General features: G+C 40.2%; 1 protein-coding gene across 4 annotated transcripts in view; it reads right to left on the minus strand.

The window, feature by feature from the left end:
• Positions 1–3,542: 3,542 nt before the first annotated feature.
• LOC306987970 (obscurin-like) overlaps positions 3,543–20,447 on the minus strand; it is a 29,974-nt gene continuing 13,069 nt past the window's right edge. For 2 of the 4 annotated variants that reach the window (XM_079592643.1, XM_079592642.1), the window contains 7 exons: positions 17,308–17,631; positions 15,594–15,923; positions 15,018–15,080; positions 12,449–12,772; positions 8,966–9,301; positions 8,350–8,649; positions 3,543–6,662 (listed from right to left, as the gene is read on the minus strand). In XM_079592643.1, coding sequence (XP_079448769.1) covers positions 6,304–6,662; positions 8,350–8,649; positions 8,966–9,301; positions 12,449–12,772; positions 15,018–15,080; positions 15,594–15,923; positions 17,308–17,631 — 2,036 coding nt within the window. In that variant the 3' untranslated portion in view covers positions 3,543–6,303. The remainder of the gene's footprint in view (positions 6,663–8,349; positions 8,650–8,965; positions 9,302–12,448; positions 12,773–15,017; positions 15,081–15,593; positions 15,924–17,307; positions 17,632–20,447) is intronic. The other 2 variants (XM_079592645.1, XM_079592644.1) reach the window with 1 other exon arrangement.

Raw genomic sequence — 20,447 nt, forward strand, 5'->3', positions numbered from 1 at the left:
TAGGTTTCTGAACTAAAACTTTAAGAGTATGTTTATAAAGACTTTCAAGTGACCTCATTGTAGACTTGTTAGCTTGTGCCCAGCTTGTCAAACAATATGTAAAATGCGGGATAATCATGGCATTCATATATATCATAGCAGTTTCAAAGGTGAATGAATCCCTAACAAATCTAAAATTACTTAAATTAAATCTAACTCGTTTACACATACTTTTGACATGAGTTCTAAAACAGAGATTCGAATCAATCCAAATACCCAGATACTTGTATTCAGTCACAACTTGCAAATTTTGACCTGATATCATTATGTCAGGGTCTGAACACTACATGGCCGCTTTGAAAAGAACATGCTAACCGTTTTACCAACATTTAACGTTAGACATGATCTGTCAAGCCATGTTGTGATATAATTCATTGCCCTGGTTAATTTTAAAGCAGCTTGCTGTTTTGTGCTGCTATGTACATAAATAACAGCATCATCAGCATATAATAGAATTTCTACATCGGGACAAACCAAAGTTAAATCATTAACATAAAGACTGAACAACAGTGGCCCAAGTATAGATCCTTGCGGAACACCAGTATTATTTGTATAAGAAGTGGATTTATGATTTTGGACCTTTAGATAATTTGTTCTTCCCTTTAGATATGAATCAATCCACTTAATGGTATCATTAGAAAAATTAAAAGAAGCTAACTTGTTAATACGTATTCCATGATTTACAGTGTCGAAGGCCTTTTTAAGGTCCAAGAAAATTGCTCCCACAATACCACCCGTATCCATCATGGATTTAATATTTTCCAAAAGGTAAAGGTAGCAGTCTCTGTTTAATGGTGAGCTCTAAAACCATATTGTAAAGGATGCAGGCTAAAGTCACTGTTGTTCAAATAAAAAACTATTTTCTCCGAAACCCACTTCTCCATCACCTTAGATACAACAGGCAAAATACTGGTCTATAGTTACTAATAATCTGGGGATCTCCTGCTTTAAAAATTGGTGACACAATAGCAGTTTTCCATGTATTTGGAAAAATCCCTTGAGATATTGAAAGGTTTATGATATACGTAATAGATGGAGCTAAGCAGTCCTTTAACGACTTGAGGTGGACGATAGAGTAAAAACATAACAAAAGACATTTGAGAAGAGAGAGTAATAGTTAATCCAATATATTCCAGATTTACATTAGATAGTTGAATCTGGGTGCAGTGAATATTATTCTTCAGATAAACCATGACTCCACCATCTCGTCTAAATAAATTATATCCGGGTATATTCAAAGCTGCCGATGGTGAGTTCTTATTTAACCAGGTTTCTGAAAGACAGAGAAAGTCTAGATTGGAGTCACATAATAAATGTTGAACTTGTTCAATTTTAGACATTACACTACGGATATTTAGATGCCCTCCTAATATTCCCTTGGGTTTCTTTTGGGGATCCCAGATGACTCTAGAATGATTTACTGTTTTAAAAAGTCTAAAAATTCTTTATTTCTGATTTCATTTGTAATTCTGATGTCTGTCAGTTGTTGGATTGTAGCCTATTAACGTTGTTTTGTGTTTTTAAAATATTCAGAATATATGACTGATAATGTATTGGAGATATAACAATGTGTTTTTATGTACTGTGGAACAAGAAAGTCCATTGTGAAAATGATATCTCCAGAAGGTTAAACTGGAGCAATACTGATTTTTTAATAAACGTATGCTGTGCTTTCATCCTCACCTCTCCTCCATTGATGTAACACAATTAATGTCATCTTTCATGTTTTGGCACTTGACACATATTTGTGTTCATACTGTATAATCAAAACAGTAATTCATATAATGTGACTGTAGGAAAAGCATTTTACAGTTTGTTTGTCAGAGCGGTTTATGGGTTGGTTTGTTGTTTTGAATGGCTCCCTGGATTTATATCTATATACAGTATATACAAGCAAATATTTCTTAAATATATACAAGCATATATGTGTGTATATATATATATATATATTTACACATATATACACACACACATCACATTTAACACAAACTTTTATTTTGGATGTGATTAATGGCGATTAACAGCCCTATTTAAAATACAATAAAATATACTTTTTTCCACTAGGGCAGGAGGGCCCCATGAGAGTTGGTCAGTGGTGAATATTATTCTGAAAAACATCAGTCATCCGTGTTACAAGATGGCGTACAAGGGAAGGGAATGTTTTGAAAGAATTTGGTGTTTATACGCTTGCTAAAACACTACAGATGACTTACAAAAACAGCAGATTGCATAAGACCCCATTCCTCAGCGGGGATCGTGCAGAAACCTTCTGGCAAGAATAAAGTATGTCAAAGGCAAGAGGGTTTGGTTTTCATTGCAGTCTGACCACTAAGTCAATGTTGTTGCAATGACTCTAATCTCTTCAGATTTTTTGCAACTTCAACATGAAAAAAAAATCTGATTTCTGCAACAGACATTTTCTAAATTTCCTTTTTTAATTTCTCGTCATCAAAAAGACATTCATGAATTACATTTGATTTTTGTATGTTTTATTTTGAAGAAATCCATAACTGTTGAAATGACACTTTTTTGAATCTTCGTTTTCTGTGTGAATATGTTTGACCAGGTAATTCTTTATTTCTGATTTCATTTGTAATTCTGATATGTCTGTCAGTTGTTGGATTGTATTAACGTTGTTTTGTGTTTTTAAAATATTCAGAATATATGACTGATAATGTATTGGAGATATAACTATGTGTTTTTATGTACTGTGGAACAAGAAAGTCCATTGTGAAAATGATATCTCCAGAAGGTTATCTTAAACTGCAGCAATACTGATTTTTTAATAAACTTATGCTGTGCTTTCATCCTCACCTCTCCTCCATTGATGTAACACAATTAATGTCATCTTTCATTTTTTGAGCGTTTTGGCACTTGACACATATTTGTGTTCATACTGTATAATCAAAACAGTAATTCATATAATGTGACTGTAGGAAAAGCATTTTACAGTTTGTTTGTCAGAGCGGTTTATGGGTTGGTTTGTTGTTTTGAATGGCTCCCTGGATTTATATCTATATATATACAAGCAAATATTTCTTAAATATATACAAGCATATATGTGTGTGTGTGTATATATATATATATACACACACAGCACATTTAACACAAACTTTTATTTTGGATGTGATTAATGGCGATTAATAGCCCTATTTAAAATACAATAAAGTATACTTTTTTCCACTAGGGCAGGAGGGCCCCATGAGAGTTGGGCAGTGGTGAATATTATTCTGAAAAACATCAGTCATCCGTGTTACAAGATGGCGTACAAGGGAAGGGAATGTTTTGAAAGAATTTGGTGTTTATACGCTTGCTAAAACACTACAGATGACTTACAAAAACAGCAGATTGCATAAGACCCTATTCCTCAGCGGGGATCGTGCAGAAACCTTCTGGCAAGAATAAAGTATGTCAAAGGCAAGAGGGTTTGGTTTTCAGTCTGACCACTACGTAGATGATTTCTGTAACAGAGTAAAGGCAGAGAAGAGAAGCAGGACACACAGTGATGATAATAAAAAGGAGGATCTTTATTGAATAATTGTAGTTTATGTTTCAATAGTCATACTTTGTCTGATCAGCACGAATCTTAATCTGCAAATGACTAATCAGTGAATTAAAATTAGTATTTAAATGGTTGTTATAAATGAGTATATGATAAAATGGATAAAATTATAAAATGATTATAAATGATTGAATAAATGAAGAATAAATGCATATAAAAGAAAGAATGTAAAACAACACAAATGTATTGTTGCTTTCTTGAAGCAACACAGTTTGCATTTGAGTATCCTTATAACCTATAACTAGTTTTAATATAACAAGCAAAGGGACTGTAAATTATGGAAGATTAATGGAAATACTGCTATGGCCATTAAACTGACAACTCATGTCTTACTTTTGCAGTTCAGTTATTGTCTACATGATTACATAGAATTTCAGCAAACTATTCTCTTTCTGATAACACAACAGATCAAGCTAAAATATAAGAACAGATAAAACAAATGAATATACAGATTAGTAAAACAAGTACAAATGTTTAAGACATATAGAGGAAATCAAAGAATATATCATCAAGAAGGAGCAACAGAGATTTACCTCTGAATGCGTAAAAGACTGTCACTACACTCATGATGTGGACCAGACCCTCAGTCACCTCTCAAATAAAACACACAAGATGCTTTTCAGAAAGGCTGATCAGTTAAAATCTGTTCTTTTTGTATCACAATAAGAAATCAAAGCTACAACAAACTAGAAAGTAAACTAAAGTGAAATTCAAATCATATTTAGATATTTTTTTTATTCCATACATGTGTATCTATAAAATCATTGATTAAACAAGTTCTGATCAAAGACTAGAGTGCCAACATTAATTACGTTTACATGTGCACCAATAATGCGATTATTTCTAATAATCAGAGTACGGTCTTAATCGCTTACATTAGGATGTTTACATGACACGAGCAGAACTCTTCACTCCAGTTTACATGCAATTTTCATTATTCTGATTATTCGCTAATAAGTATGGTCATTCCACACTCAGATAGGCATACAATGTTACCGGCCATTGTTTTAATCTACTCACATCAAATAAAAAATAAAAAAATTCATGGACGGTGTCTACTGGAAATCATTCGCCGCCGTGATGAACATCGCAATGCTGGGTTTGCTTTACCTGTTACAATGCAATATTGCCAAAATGCCATTATAATCGCATTATGAGGGTGCATGTAAACGTACTGAGTGATAGCTCAACTGATAGGGATGCACCGATACCATTTTTTCAGAACCGATCCGATCCGATACCAAAAATTCTGAGTATCGACCGATACTGATACCAATCCGATACCAGGGCAGTTTTTTTTTTTATCAAGTAGAATTTCTATAACTATGTGTGTTGAACTGATAATCACTCTTTTGTGTGTTAAACACAATCTACTTAATACAGGCAACTTCATTATAAAGAAAAACAACAAATAAAAAAAAATATATGACCATAATCTATGACAAAAAATGCTATTATAAACTAGAATAGTGGATAATTAAGCAGTAAAATTTAGTCTAGAAAAATCACAAGTGCACAATAATTGTATTAAATCTGAACATGAAAAAACATTTGGGGAACAAATATGAGAATAAGTGTAACACTAAATTTGGTAAAACGTTACACATTGCTATTTGTATTGTTGTAAAATACATTCATGAAAAACAAGATAACAAAATTCAAAAAGATTAATTATTTTATAGCCTACTATAAAATTGAGACATGTTTTAAACGTATAGCACAGCGGTTTAATGAGGCAGCAACATGATGGATAGTACAGAACTAGAAAGGCTATTAATAATCGTTCATTGCGTCGCTGTATTATGATATGAAAGGCCCCAATACAGTGCGGCACAAAATCTTATGCGCATCCCGAGCGCAGAATGATGTGCTTGAAGCAAAACGAGTCACAGCGCGCAGCGCTTCGAGTCCGCATTGAAAAAAGTTCAAAGCACAAAGGAAAGACATATTAGCCGCGTTCCACCGAAATTACCCGGAACAATTTGTCCCAGGAACTTTTTTTGCCCCAGACCGGTTGCTCTCTGCGTTTACACCGCGGTCTAAAGTACCGGGAAGATTATAAACTGTCCTCCCAGTCTGCGACGCACAGTAATCAGTTTTGAGCGCCACATTTATAATAAGTATGGAGGAGATTCAAACTGTGCTGTAGTTGTGTTTGTGATGTATTGCGGACATTGAATGTGAGATGGCTGGGACGAACGCGCAGAAAATTTCCTGTTACACAAATATGCTTAATAAAGCCTGAACCTCGTCGTCGGTCCAGCTGGGTTTTTAAATTTTTTTTTTATTAAATTCCATATTTGCAGACAGACTCTTAATGCATGAAGCCACGAACCGCAATAGATTTTTAAAAATGCCGGTTAAAATAGAATGCTGCGTGGAGTCCTCCAGTCAAAATGCGGCGTGAACACAACCAATCAGCATGTTCAGCACACAAGTCCCACCCCCGAAAGTTCCTGAACTTTGAAAAAGTACTACCTCGCGAGCGGGGACTTTCGGAGGGGGAAATATTTACCCGGAACTTCATTTAGACCCTGATCCCTGCGGTGTAAACACACGAGTACCACCCCAAAGTTCCTAGTTCCTGGGGAAAGTTCCTGCGGTGGAAACGCGGCTAAGGCTATTGATGCGTAGTGTATTATACAGTATCTATCTATGCAATAGTTTATTGAGCATTTTCTTTTAACAGTTTTAAATGTCAGTTACTGTGCCCGTGAAGAACAGTTATTGTGTGATTGTGACTCACCAGAGACAGTAACACTGAATCTGTGTTTAGTCAGTGAGCTGCTGCCGCTGATCTCAACTTCATAAAGTCCAGAGTCTGTGGTTCTGATGTTCATGATGGTCAGAGATCCAGTCTTCTTGTCCAGCTTCAGTCTGCCTCCGAATCTCCCATCAGGGATCATATTGTTCACTCCATCAGTTTTAGCTATAAGATGCCCGTTAGATCCAAACGTCCAGATTATCTTTTCACCTTTCTGTATTTCAGTGAGACCAGAGTTTAGAGACACTGAATCTCCCACCATCACTGACACTGACGTCACTTCATCACCAAACACTCCTGAAGAACACACACAACAAGATTAAGGCTTTTAAATCACTAATGTAAACAGTCTGAAATTTAAAATGAATAACATTTATACAACACAACAGAAGCAAAATTGTGTTAAAATAGAATTAATCATTGCATCTCATATAATAAATAAAACTCTGATTTACTGATGAAGTTGGTCTGATCTCCACACAATATCAAACACAGAAACACTTTTACTTCAGACGAGAATCGCGTCACACTGAAACTGATGCTGATGCTGTTTGAGCTTCAGTGTTTTTATACAACCTTAAAGAAACCAACAGTGAACCTGTCATAGAAAGAACTGTTCAAATTCATCAGAAATCAGATAAAAATGATATATGGACGCTGGTTCATTCATGGGTTCATGAGTCCCTTGGTGAAACATTGACATTTTGAATCATTTACAAACAGTTGTGGTGTGTAACGAACCCTCGTTTACTAAAATCACTTTAGAAGTTTGATACACGCTCCAAATCACTGGTTCAAAACAAATGAGTCACAAAGGTTTCAAAGCTTCACAAAGAGTGTTTAGAAAGCGGATTTAAGTTCACAAACTTAAATGAATCTGAGGTGAAATCCTTAAGAGCGGATTCCTCTCTAAATTCCCGATTGCACGATCAGCTGATGCGAGCTTGACTAACGTGTCCTGACTCCTGCTATAACCGCTTGATAATCAAAAGTAGAGCATTAAAACAATTTACAAGAAAGTTAAATAGGGAGATATTTGCTTTTAAAGAAAAGGACTACAACAAACGGCTGGTATGGACTACACAACATTCCTCCGGGTTAGTGACATCAGCAACCCTAAAATGTACATAAGCCCCGCCCCCTGAACACACAGTCCATGTTGAGAAGAGGAAGAGTTGCTGTAGTCGAGCACATTTGTGAGTCAGCTCAAACTTTAGCATCCATCTTTTCACATGCAATAGAAAGTCACTCTGTGTGCATCTCACAACAGTTCCTATACGAGCGATTTATAGATTATCATGACAGAATATGCTAATTGAAGATAGTTAACTCCACATAAGCGACATAAATTAATCAACTAACCATTCAGAGACGTCCTGTTGCTTCTACATGTTGTCACTTCTTCTTGAGTCTCTCCATCTTTGTCTGACTCCGTTTTAACATTAAAGGCAGAACAGTTTCTGTCATTTTAGTGTGTGTCTGTGTGAGGAAATCTCAGCTGCTAACACACACAAGCTCTTGAAACCCCGCCCTCTGCAGCAGCTCATTTGCATTTAAAGGGCCAGGCACAAAACGGTGCGTTTTTTGCAAACCCTCAACATGCTATATAAAAATATCTGTGGGTATTTTGTGCTAAAACTTCACACACACACACACACTCTGGGGACATCAGAGATTTATTTTACAACTTGTGAAAATGGCATTTTACCACCCCTTTAATGTAAAAAAGTAAGGGAATTAGTAATTCTAACTAATTAGTCATTATAAGATACTTCTTTAGATCTAGCTGTAAAAAATAAATCATGTGAAACTGATATTTAACTCAGAGTTTAACACAGAATAAAACAAAGTAAATGGTTTGAAATTTTAATTTGAAATGAATATTATCATTAAACAACAGAAGCAAAATGGAGTTTGGATTAATAATTGTATCTTTGTGCTCATTATTAAAATATAAAACAAGTGAATCAAATATTTAACTCACCGTTGACAGTGAGACTGAACCTCTTCATGTCACTGTTGATCAGTAGTTTATAATCTCCAGCATGTTCAGTTGTGGTGTGTGTGACGGTCAGAGATCCAGTTTGATTGTCCAGCTTCAGTCTGTCTCTGAATCTCCCATCAAGAACATCTTCATATACAGCGAATCTGTCGGCCCGTTTATTGATTTCTGCTATTAAAGTGTTTTCATCTCCAAATCTCCACAGAATCACATCATCATCCTTCATTTCAGTGAGACCAGAGTTTAGAGAGACTGAATCTCCCTCCTTAACTGACTTCAGTCCTGAATCACCACACACACACACACACACACAAACACACACAGAGAGAGAGAGAGAGAGAGAGAGAGAGAGAGAGAGAGAGAGAGAGAGAGAGAGAGAGAGAGAGAGAGAGAGAGAGAGAGAGAGAGAGAGAGAGAGAACAAACAGCAACAGGGTTCGTCACAGATTAAGACGGTCACTTGATGGTTTAAACAAGTAAATTGTTTTAAATTTAAAATGAAAATCATCATTAAACACCAAAATAAAAATGGGATTTGAATTATTTGTATCTTTGTGCGGATTAAAATATAAAACAGGTGAAACTGATATTTAACTCACCAAATACAAAGAGACTGAATCTCAAGATGTCACTGTTGATCAGTAGATCATAACCCCCTTCATGTTCAGTTGTGGTGTGTGTGATGGTCAGAGATCCAGTTTGATTGTCCAGCTTCAGTCTGTCTCTGAATCTCCCATCAAGAACATCTTCATATACAGTGAATCTGTCGGCCCGTTTATTGATTTCTGCTATTAAAGTGTTTTCATCTCCAAATCTCCACTGAATCACATCATCATCCTTCATTTCAGTGAGACCAGAGTTTAGAGAGACTGAATCTCCCTCCGTCACTGACACTGCCACTGCCCGTACTTCCTTAACACCAAACACAGACGCACCTGAAGTACAAACACAACAAGATGCTTCTGTTTAAATAATAGACTTTATGATGTATTACTAATTTAAACAGTTTGAAATTTACATTTGAAATACATTTCCAAACTACAAAACCGATTAATAATTGCATCTTTGAGGTGATTTTGAATAAAACTCTGATTTCCTGATAAAGTTGATCTGAGCCCCACACAACATCACACACAGAAAACACTTTTACTTCAGACGAGAATCACGTCACACTGACACTAACAGACACTACTACCTGGTGATAGTGGATAGTCATTCTAAATGGCTGGAGGTTTTCCACATGACCTCCACAACGTCAAGCCGAACCATAGAGGTGTTGCGCAACCTATTTGCTGCATATGGTCTTCCGGAAGACGTCGTGTCGGATAATGGACCCCAGTTCGCCTCCGCAGAATTCAAGCAGTTCCTTGACAAAAATGGAGTAAAACAAACTCTGGTACCACCATATCATCCAGCATCGAATGGAGCGGCTGAGAGGTCGGTGCAAATATTGAAGCGGTCTCTTGTGAAGCCGCAAGAGGACAGCCCAGCATCTCGCTGCAGCACAGGCTGTCAAACTTTCTGCCCATGTATAGGGCTACGCCGCACTCAGTCACAGGTCGCGCTCCAGCTGAGCTGTTTTTAAAGAGAGAGATTCGCACCCGGTTCAGTCTTTTGAGACCAGTTCTGTCGCGCACTATAGAGCACCAGCAGGCAAAGCAAAAGCTGTATCAGAGAGACTGAAATTGACAGAGTTTCAGGAAAACGACCAAGTCTCCGGATGAGACGTAAAACCGAGGTCCTGACTCTCTGTGGTCATTAAAAATCCCATGGCACTTCTCGTATAGAGTAGGGGTGTAACCCCGGTGTCCTGGCCACATTCCACCGGCATTGACCCCTACCAATCATGGCCTCCTAATAATCCCCATCCACTGAATTGGCTCTATCTCTCTCTCTCCTCTCTCCACTAACTGGTGTGTGGTGAGCGCACTGGCGCCGTTGTACTGTGGCTGCCGTCGCATTATCCCAGTGGATGCTACACACTGGTGGTGTTGAGGAGAGACCCCCTGATATGATTGTAAAGTGCTTTGGGTGTACAGTAGTACATATGAAAGTGCTTTATAAATGTCTCATTCTAATTCTAATTCATTCTAAGTCCAAGTGAAAAATTTCAGGGGAGGAGAAGAGAAATGGACTGCCACAACTGTTATAAAGCGCTTAGGTCCTGTGACATACATACCGTGTCTGGGAAGGAAACAGACAGCGGTCAGTTCATGTGGACCACATGCTGTGGAGAAGAGGAGAACTCAAGGAACGGGAGTCATGTGCACTTTTTGAGGGCCGAGACTTTACTTCAGAGGCTTCACCAGAGCCTGACCAGTATCGGCCTGCGGAGTCAAACTGCCGGACTCCGACTCCTCAGAGAAGGGCGTCTGCCTGTGTCCAGCATTGTCAGGCAATGTTACGTCTACTCCGGGCAGCCATAACAGCACCGCTGCTGTATCTTCCGGAGTGCAGCCAAGGAGAAATCCAGAGGGACTCAGGAATGCTCCCAAGAGACTGGACTTGTAAGATGTCAGATGGAGGCAGGGTTTTAAAAAAAAATAGTTGAAGTATTGTTCCTGGTTCAAGAAGATCTAGTGAGTTAAGGTTGTTTATTTTTTTGGTAAACAGGGTTTAATATTAAAGGGGAGGAATGTAGTGGACTGGGTTTCTCATGTTTGGGGTTCTCATGTTGTGAAATGCAGTATGTGATTGGTTATTAAGGTCACGTGACTCAGTGTAGTCAGGAAGCTCAGAAGTGAGCTGCGGAGCTGTGTGTGTGTGTGTGTGCGGCTGTTCTCTGGCAGTTTTTGAGTAAACGTTATTGAGTTATTCCAACCACCGTCTTCAGTGTCTTACTCAGACCTCAAGATTTTACAGTTAATGCCCGGGACACACTTAACAACCGAAACATTCTACAAATGACTTACAGGGCACCTATTATGCCTCTTTTCACAAGATGTGAAATAAGTCTCTGATGTCCCCAGAGTGTGAATGCAAAGTTTTAGCACAAAATACCCCACAGATCATTTTTTACAGCATGTTTAAATTCAAATTTTTGGGGGTTCAGAAAAAAGCTTCATTTTAGTGTGTATCCCTTTAAATGTAAATGAGCTGCTGCTGCTCTCGGACAGAGAATGTCTAATAAGGGGAGAACTGCCACTCCCAGTAAACTTCCGGCTTCTGAACTGGTTGCAGTTCCACTCTGGCTCCATATGAGGGCGCTCACAGGACGAGTGCAGAATGAATGGAGGTCTATGGAGCTATACCCCTCAAAATACACTTTTCTCAGGATATCATTTTTTTGTCTAGTAATTTGAACGTTGTATTCGAAAGGAGATGCAAAGAAATTACACATTGCTGGGTGTTAGATTTTTTTGGAGTCACTTATTTGCTTTAAAAAGTATTTTAAAATGTCAATGACGCCATACACATCGTACGACCAGAGATACTGCTTTACGGCAATCCTTCAGTCACTGTGGTGCTTTTCGATTTTAAACTCTGACTGAACGCAACTGTCTCTGACTCGTTTTGATCAGTCGTAAATCAAATTACATTCATAATCGGGCTTACAGTCGTGAAGTGTGTCTCCGGCTTAAGAGAAATATCTCCATGCATTGCAATGGAGAAGAGAAGCTATATTCTTAAGGACAAAGAAGACAAATTTAAGAGGGTCTAGAGTCCATTTTTATTTATTGAACATGGAGATATTAACAATTTAATAGAGGAATGAAATGCTTGATTAGGTATTATATTAATATGATTTTTTTTTTAATGTGCACTATATTAACTTTTATTACTTTATTGCCCATATGTGGTTATTATTGACTGCAATGTATTGTTAACTCTGACTCCCAAAGTACATACTGTATTCTCCAATGTTGGTTTGTGCTATTGCACTTTTCATGTAATATGAGCCCCAGTGTTTGTTTGTTTGATTTGTTTGCCAAGTTATTGTTTTTGTACATTATATGTGTTGTTACAGACATGTGATGTACATTGTTGTGTAAGAGTTTAATAAAATAGTATTAAAAATAGTATTAAATTATTATTATTTGCATAAAAATATTTAAACAATTCTTATTGTGTAATTGTCTCACCATAGACAGTAACACTGAATCTGTGTGTAGACGATGAGCTGCTGCCGCTGATCTTAACTTCATAAACTCCAGCATCTTCAGTTCTGATGTTCATGATGGTCAGAGATCCAGTCTTCTTGTCCAGCTTCAGTCTGTCTCTGAATCTCTCATCAAGATTATCAGGGATCGTATTTCTCACTCCATCAGTTTTAGCAATAAGAGGCCCTTTAGATCCAAACGTCCAGATTATCTCTTCACCTTCCTGTATTTCAGTGAGACCAGAGTTTAGAGACACTGAATCTCCCGCCGTCACTGACACTGACTTCACTTCATCACCAAACACTCCTGAAGAACACACAGAAAAAGTAGACTAACCTGATTGAGATTTGAATAACATCTAGACAACAAAACAGACACAACAGAAGCAAAGTGGTAACATTGACAGCCATTACATATTTAAAACAGTAATATCCTATACTAAAGCTAAACTAATCTTGACAAACTATATATCATTTGAAAGCTTACAATCAACAGTTCCCTTTCGAAAGCTACAATCGATGCTGCGCTGCTTAGCGCATTGGGAACGTCTTTAATCGTGACCTGCTGTGAATATAGTGTGTAAACACGTCGATGAAATCGACCGGAAGTAATATAGCCTCGGTCGGTGACGTCAACGGCGCGCACCCGCGACGCGAGGCTATAATTAGATGAGCCGCAGGTGCATCGTCAGGTCTTTTGTCTTCAGAGATCTCTCTGTGTTTGGTGTGCAAGCATTTATCTCCTCTCTATCTACTACAGATCTTTGTTAGGAGTTATTTAGTTTATCACTGACAGTGTGCAGATTTTCTCTTTCTCATCTCTCTACGATCTAAAAAGGAGAAAGAGAAATGTGTCGACGGAGTAAGCGCTGTGTCCCTCCATGTTCTCGTCCTATGTCAGAACTGGATACACAAGCTTACTGCTTTGTTTGTTTGGAAAAGAGCATGCTGCCCTTGCGTTTGAGCATGGTGAATTCGAGCACAGTGGAATGTTCACAGTTAAAGTGCTTCGCGTTCGCTTTGCTTATTTCAAAGGGGTGGCACCCACAATGCGATTGTGGGGCTCGCGTGTCGATCTGGCTGAGAAGCGAGAGACGGGTGCGTCCTTTTCGCTCGCTCTCTCTCCAGATCGCGATGTCCTTTTGCCTGACTACCGAAGCGTGCCTCGGCGCTTCTTCGGCTCGGGCAGAGGACATTTAATCTCGTGAGTTTGCCGCCTACGAGCGTTCCTCCCGTGATAATAAAAGGAGAACTGCTCGGGGCGATCGTTCGTGCAGTGGCCAGACTACACTGATCACAACAAAAAGACACTCAAAGATTATAAATAAAGATGTAAATATAATATATATATTTATACATGACGTGTCTTTGTGCCCTCGACGTCGACCAATTCGACTATCGCAGGTGCAAAGGCACGCGATTATATGATGCTGTCTCAGATTGGAGAGACGCGCGCGAGCTTTCTCTCCCCTGGGATCGTATTATCACATGCATTTTCAGCGGGTCAGGCTGGTACCGCGCTGTACACTACAGGCATACCAGGCTGATCTTATGAAAGATTTAAATACAGCCTGTCATCCAGACCGTGTCTGATTGATATTTGGCTGTATTTATTGCTGATGAATTGAATGATGATGAGAAATCAGATATTCAATGCAATATATCAAATGCTTGTAATAATTTATTGTCTGGCTGTTCTTTGGCCACATTTAATTCTGAGGGATTAAATATTGTAAAAGCCATCTAAAAAATATATATATTATGATGGACTTTGAGAGTACCGACTCCGAGCACTTCTCTCGTTATGATAAGCGTGTGAGAGGTTACTCGAGTTGGTGACTCGTGCAGTGGCCAGATTACAGCTAGACTGTCCTCCTTGAGGATCTCCATGACGTTAACTCGTGCATGGGGAAAACCTTATTCTTTGTGCCCTTGACGTCAATTTATTAGACTATCATGGGGGCATGTGCATACGATGATGCGCCAGTCCGAAGAGACGCTCGCTGGCTATCTCTTCTCTGTGGCTCATCGTCATTTAAGGAGTCAGCACTCCCCACCAAGCCGTGTATAATGTCATCCACGCTGGTGGGGGTCAGACTGGTGCTGCTCTGCACACTATGGCAGTGTTGCAGACGTACCAGGCTGATCTGATTTAAAAAAAGAGGGCTCAAAAGCAGAGTGTGGCGAGTTGCGTTCCCCCTCGTAATGACTGGGGACCGGTTTGTCGCGCTCAGCAGCCTCATAATATACCAGAGACAGAAATCCTGAGTTTTTTGCGCCGTTGACGGCGCCGTTGACGTCACCGACCGAGGCTATATTACTTCCGGTCGATTTCATCGACGTGTTTACACACTATATTCACAGCAGGTCACGATTAAAGACGTTCCCAATGCGCTAAGCAGCGCAGCATCTCGTTCCGCTTTCTCAGGGAACAAGGTTACAGTTAAGTAACCGGAGAAGTTCCTATACGAGCGATTTATAGATTATCATGACAGAATATACTAATTAAAGATAGTTAACTCCACATCAGCAACATCAATTCATTAACTAACCATTCAGAGATGTCCTGTTGCTTCTACATGTCGTCACTTCTTCTCGAGTCTCTCCATCTTTTTCTGTTTCCATTTTAACATTAAAGGCAGAACAGTTTCTGTCATTTTAGTGTGTGTGTGTGTGTGTGTGTGTGTGTGTGAGGTAATCACAGCTGCTAACACACACAAGCTCTTGAAACCCCGCCCCCTCTGCAGCAGCTCATTTGCATTTAAAGGGCCAGGCACAAAACCCTCAACATGCTATATATAAAAATATCTGTTGGGTATTTTGTGCTAAAACTTCACACACACACCCCTTTAATGTAAAAAGTAAGGGAATTAGTAATTCTAACTAATTAGTCATTATAAGATACTCCTTTAGATCTAGCTGTAAAAAATAAATCACGTGAAACTGATATTTAACTCAGAGTTCAACACAGATTAAAACAGTCATTTACAAAAGTAAATGGTTTAAAATTTTAATTTGAAATGAATATCATCATTAAACAACCGAAGCAAAATGGAGTTTGGATTAATAATTGTATATTTGTGCTCATTATTAAAATATAAAACAAGTGAATCAAATATTTAACTCACCGTTGACAGTGAGACTGAACCTCTTGATCTCACTGTTGATCAGTAGTTTATAATCTCCAGCATGTTCAGTTGTGGTGTGTGTGATGGTCAGAGATCCAGTTTGATTGTCCAGCATCAGTCTGTCTCTGAATCTCCCATCAAGAACATCATCATATACAGCGAATCTGTCGGCCCGATTATTGATTTCTGCTATTAAAGTGTTTTTAAACTTCCACTGAATCATATGATCATCCTTCATTTCAGTGAGACCAGAGTTTAGAGAGACTGAATCTCCCTCATTCACTGACACTGCCACTGCCCGTACTTCCTTAACACCAAACACAGACGCACCTGAAGTACAAACACAACAAGATGCTTCTGTTTAAATAATAGACTTTATGATGTATTACTAATTTAAACAGTTTGAAATTTACATTTGAAATACATTTCCAAACTACAAAACCTACGTCGTGTCGGATAATGGACCCCAGTTCGCCTCCGCAGAATTCAAGCAGTTCCTTGACAAAAATGGAGTAAAACAAACTCTGGTACCACCATATCATCCAGCATCGAATGGAGCGGCTGAGAGGTCGGTGCAAATATTGAAGCGGTCTCTTGTGAAGCCGCAAGAGGACAGCCCAGCATCTCGCTGCAGCACAGGCTGTCAAACTTTCTGCCCATGTATAGGGCTACGCCGCACTCAGTCACAGGTCGCGCTCCAGCTGAGCTGTTTTTAAAGAGAGAGATTCGCACCCGGTTCAGTCTTTTGAGACCAGATCTGTCGCGCACTATAGAGCACCAGCAGGCAAAGCAAAAGCTGTATCATGACAAAGAGAGACTGAAATTGACAGAGTTTCAGGAAAACGACCAAGTCTCCAGATGAGACGTAAAACCGAGGTTCTGACTCTCTGTGGTCATTAAAAATCCCATGGCACTTCTCGTAAAGAGTAGGGGTGTAACCCCGGTGTCCTGGCCACATTCCACCGGCACTGACCCCTACCAATCATGGCCTCCTAATAATCCCCATCCACTGAATTGGCTCTCTCTCTCTCTCTCCTCTCTCCACTAACTGGTGTGTGGTGAGCGCACTGGCGCCGTTGTCTAAACCTACCCATAACCCGAATCGTCACACATGGACGTTAAAGGGTACCCTTTTCGTCGTATGTTGTCGTTTGGTCAAGACCCGTCAGTATGTGACGTTTTGGGGTGAGACTGTGTTATTTTGATCAGTCGTAAGTATCAAATTACATTCATAATCGGGCTTACAGTCGTGAAGTGTGTCTCCGGCTTAAGAGAAATATCTCCATGCATTGCAATGGAGAAGAGAAGCTATATTCTTAAGGACAAAGAAGACAAATTTAAGAGGGTCTAGAGTCCCTTTTTATTTATTGAACATGGAGATATTAACAATTTAATAGAGGAATGAAATGCTTGATTAGGTATTATATTAATATGAAAATATATTTGAATGTGCACTATATTAACTTTTATTACTTTATTGCCCATATGTGGTTATTATTGACTGCAATGTATTGTTAACTCTGACTCCCAAAGTACATACTGTATTCTCCAATGTTGGTTTGTGCTATTGCACTTTTCATGTAATATGAGCCCCAGTGTTTGTTTGTTTGTTTTGTTTGCTAAGTTATTGTTTTTGTACATTATATGTGTTGTTACAGACATGTGATGTACATTGTTGTGTAAGTGTTTAATAAAATAGTATTAAAAGTCTCACCATAGACAGTAACAGTGAATCTGTGGGTAGACGATGAGCTTCTGCCGCTGATCTCAACTTCATAAACTCCAGCATCTTCAGTTCTGATGTTCATGATGGTCAGAGATCCAGTCTTCTTGTCCAGCTTCAGTCTGTCTCTGAATCTCCCATCAAGATTATCAGGGATCGTATTTCTCACTCCATCAGTTTTAGCAATAAGAGGCCCTTTAGATCCAAACGTCCAGATTATCTCTTCATCTTCCTGTATTTCAGTGAGACCAGAGTTTAGAGACACTGAATCTCCCTCCATCACTGACACTGACGGCACTGCATCACCAAACACTCCTGAAGAACACACAGAAAAAGTAGACTAACCTGATTGAGATTTGAATAACATCTAGACAAAAAAACACACAACGGAAGCAAAGTGGTAACATTGACAGCCATTACATATTTAAAACAGTAATATCCCAGGTCTGTGGGGGTGTGCCCCTCCGGGATAGGGCATGTAAAATACATCAATCAGCTCCTACCTGACACCCTCACGAAACCACTGTTACATCCCTGCCACCTTTGGTGATTCAGGGGGTAGCGGTGTCCAGCGAAATGTTGAAGGTTCTGTTGTTTCCTGTTATCGCCCAGGACACAGAACATTTAACATTCCCCCAATTCGAAGTATTAAATTTGGTACCCTTTAAGAGACTTTGGCAGTGTGAAAGCTACTGCCGAGTATCTCTTTTTGTGTCCTAAAGACAGTAAAAGGAATATGTTGCCCTCCTCGTTTTAACGGTGTGTTCCCACTACCATAAAACAGAAGTAGGCGCATCTGCTGTCACAAGAAAGAAATGGGGGACTGCGTCTGTTTTTAGATCTTTGAGGCTTGAACCGTTCCGTCAGAACGCTCAAGTTCAAGATGCTAACTATCAAGTAGATCGTGTTGCAAATTCAACATCATGATTGGATCTTCACGGTCGATCTTAAAGACGCATATTTTCACATAGAAATATTGCCACAACACAGGAAGTTCCCGAGGTTTGCTTTTGGGGGCGAAGCCTACCAATATCGGGTTCTTCCATTCGACCTAGCCATGTTACATAGACGATTGACTGATACTGGCACAGTCTCAGGAGCTTGCGCTTTCGACATCAATATCGATCCACGCTTCTCTCTATGGGGTTGAGTTGCAACGCTAAGAAGAGCGTTCACTCTCCAACGTGCTTGGGGTTTAAATGGGACTCTGTCACCATCGGGGGCACAACTGTCCCCCGCTTGTCAAGACCATTTTTTAACACCCTAAAGCAACATCTGGCTAGGTCAGGATAGGTCTCATGGCAGCTGCGTCCACAGGGATCCCTCTGGGCCTTTTGCACATGAGACCACTTCATTTGTGGCTCAAATTCCCCAAGGGCAAATAGAGGCAAGAGCACGCATTGGGTGCTTTGTGTCCTTTCTAAAAATCCATGTTTATGGTAAGTCACGCGCTGAACGCTTCGTGTACTTTCTAAAATCCATGTTTATGGTAAGGGTTACGCGCTGTAGCTTCGTTCCCTTTCTACGTGGTTCAGACCCCGGTTCCTCACCTTGGGTCCCACTCTTGGTGCGTCTTCTCGTCGCATAATGCTAACGACAGACGCCTGCCTGTCGGGCTGGGTAGCGGTCTTAAGTGATCGTCCAGCCCAAGGGTTTGGGGAGGCATCATCTTGACTAGCAAATCAATTGCCTCAAGTTGATGAAATATGTATTTCTGGCCCTGAAATACTTTCTCCCTCAGTTGAGAGGCTGTCATGTCCTAGGCTGTCATGTCCTAGTGCTAGAGCAGCAGCCTCTTACTTAAAATCACCAGGGAGGTCTACACTCACGCAATCTGTACAGAATAGTGAGGCAGATTTTCTCTGGGCCCAGGAAAAGTTCCTGTCACTCAGGGCAGTGTACATTTCCAGGGCATCTGAATGTGGGAGCAAATTTACTGTCCGGACAGAAATTACCAATGGGGGAGTGGAAATTCCACCCAGATGTAGTAAAACAGATCTGGATCAGATTTTATGAAGCGGAGGTGGACCTCTTCGCCGCCCAGCGGACAGCGCAATGTCTCCTCTTCTCTCTGAGTCACCCAGCCCCCTGGGTCTGGATGCGATTGCGCACACATGGCCCAAAATGCGCCTGTATGCGTTTCCTCCAGTGGCTCTGCTCCCAGGAGTTCTAGCCAGAGTTCGCCAGCAAGGGTCTTGCCTCTTACTGATAGCGCTGCGTTGGCCGAACAGAGTATGGTTCTTGGAGATATTTCTCTCCTCAACGGCTCGCCATGGGCGATTCTGGAGAGGAGGGATCTTCTCAGGCGGAGGGTACGATATTCCATCCCAGGCCCAACCTGTGGAATCTTCATGTTTGGCCCCTGATGGGTACCAACTGAGGGACACTGGGCTTTCGCCTGCCGTTATTGGGACCATTCTAAGTGTTAGGACTCCCTCCACTAGAAAGAGTTATGCCAACAAATGGGGTGTCTTTGAAAGGTGGTGTGTTGTACATAATGCAGATCCGGTCAACTGCCAGATTGCTTCAGTTCTGGATTTCCTGCAGGAAAAATTATCAACAGGTACATGCCCCGCCACTCTCAAGGTTTATGTGGTCGCTCTTTGGCTTGCCACGCCTTGGTTGACGGGGTGCCACTCGGGAGACATCCTCTGCTCGCTTAATATTGGGGCCAGATGACTGAGGCCTCCCGTAAGAACCAAAGATCCCTTCGTGGGACTTAGCAATAGTCCTAGAGGGTCTGGTTGAGACCCCCTTTTTAACCTCTAGAGTCAGCGTCTGATAAACTTCTGACCATAAAGATGTTTTTTTCTTATGGCTATAACCTCTCTAAAAAGAATCGGGCACATGCAGGCTCTGTCAATATCGCCACCCTGCTTAGACTTTGCCCCAGGAATGGTGAAAGTGATTTTGCATCCTCATCCTGATTACCTGCCTAAGGTACCATTCTCGGCTGTACATCCGGTCACTCTAGAGGCCTTCTGCCTTCCACCGTTCACAACGCTGGAGCGGGAGAGATCTCACAGACTGTGTCCAGTCCGTGCCCTTCAGGCCTACGTCCACCGCACTAGCCAGTGGCGTAAGTCAGAGCAACTATTCGTTTGTTATGGGGGCAGCAACAGAGGTGCTGC

The sequence above is a fragment of the Phoxinus phoxinus genome (genome assembly GCF_949152265.1).
Source record: "Phoxinus phoxinus genome assembly, chromosome: 20".
Taxonomy (NCBI): Eukaryota; Metazoa; Chordata; class Actinopteri; order Cypriniformes; family Leuciscidae; genus Phoxinus; species Phoxinus phoxinus.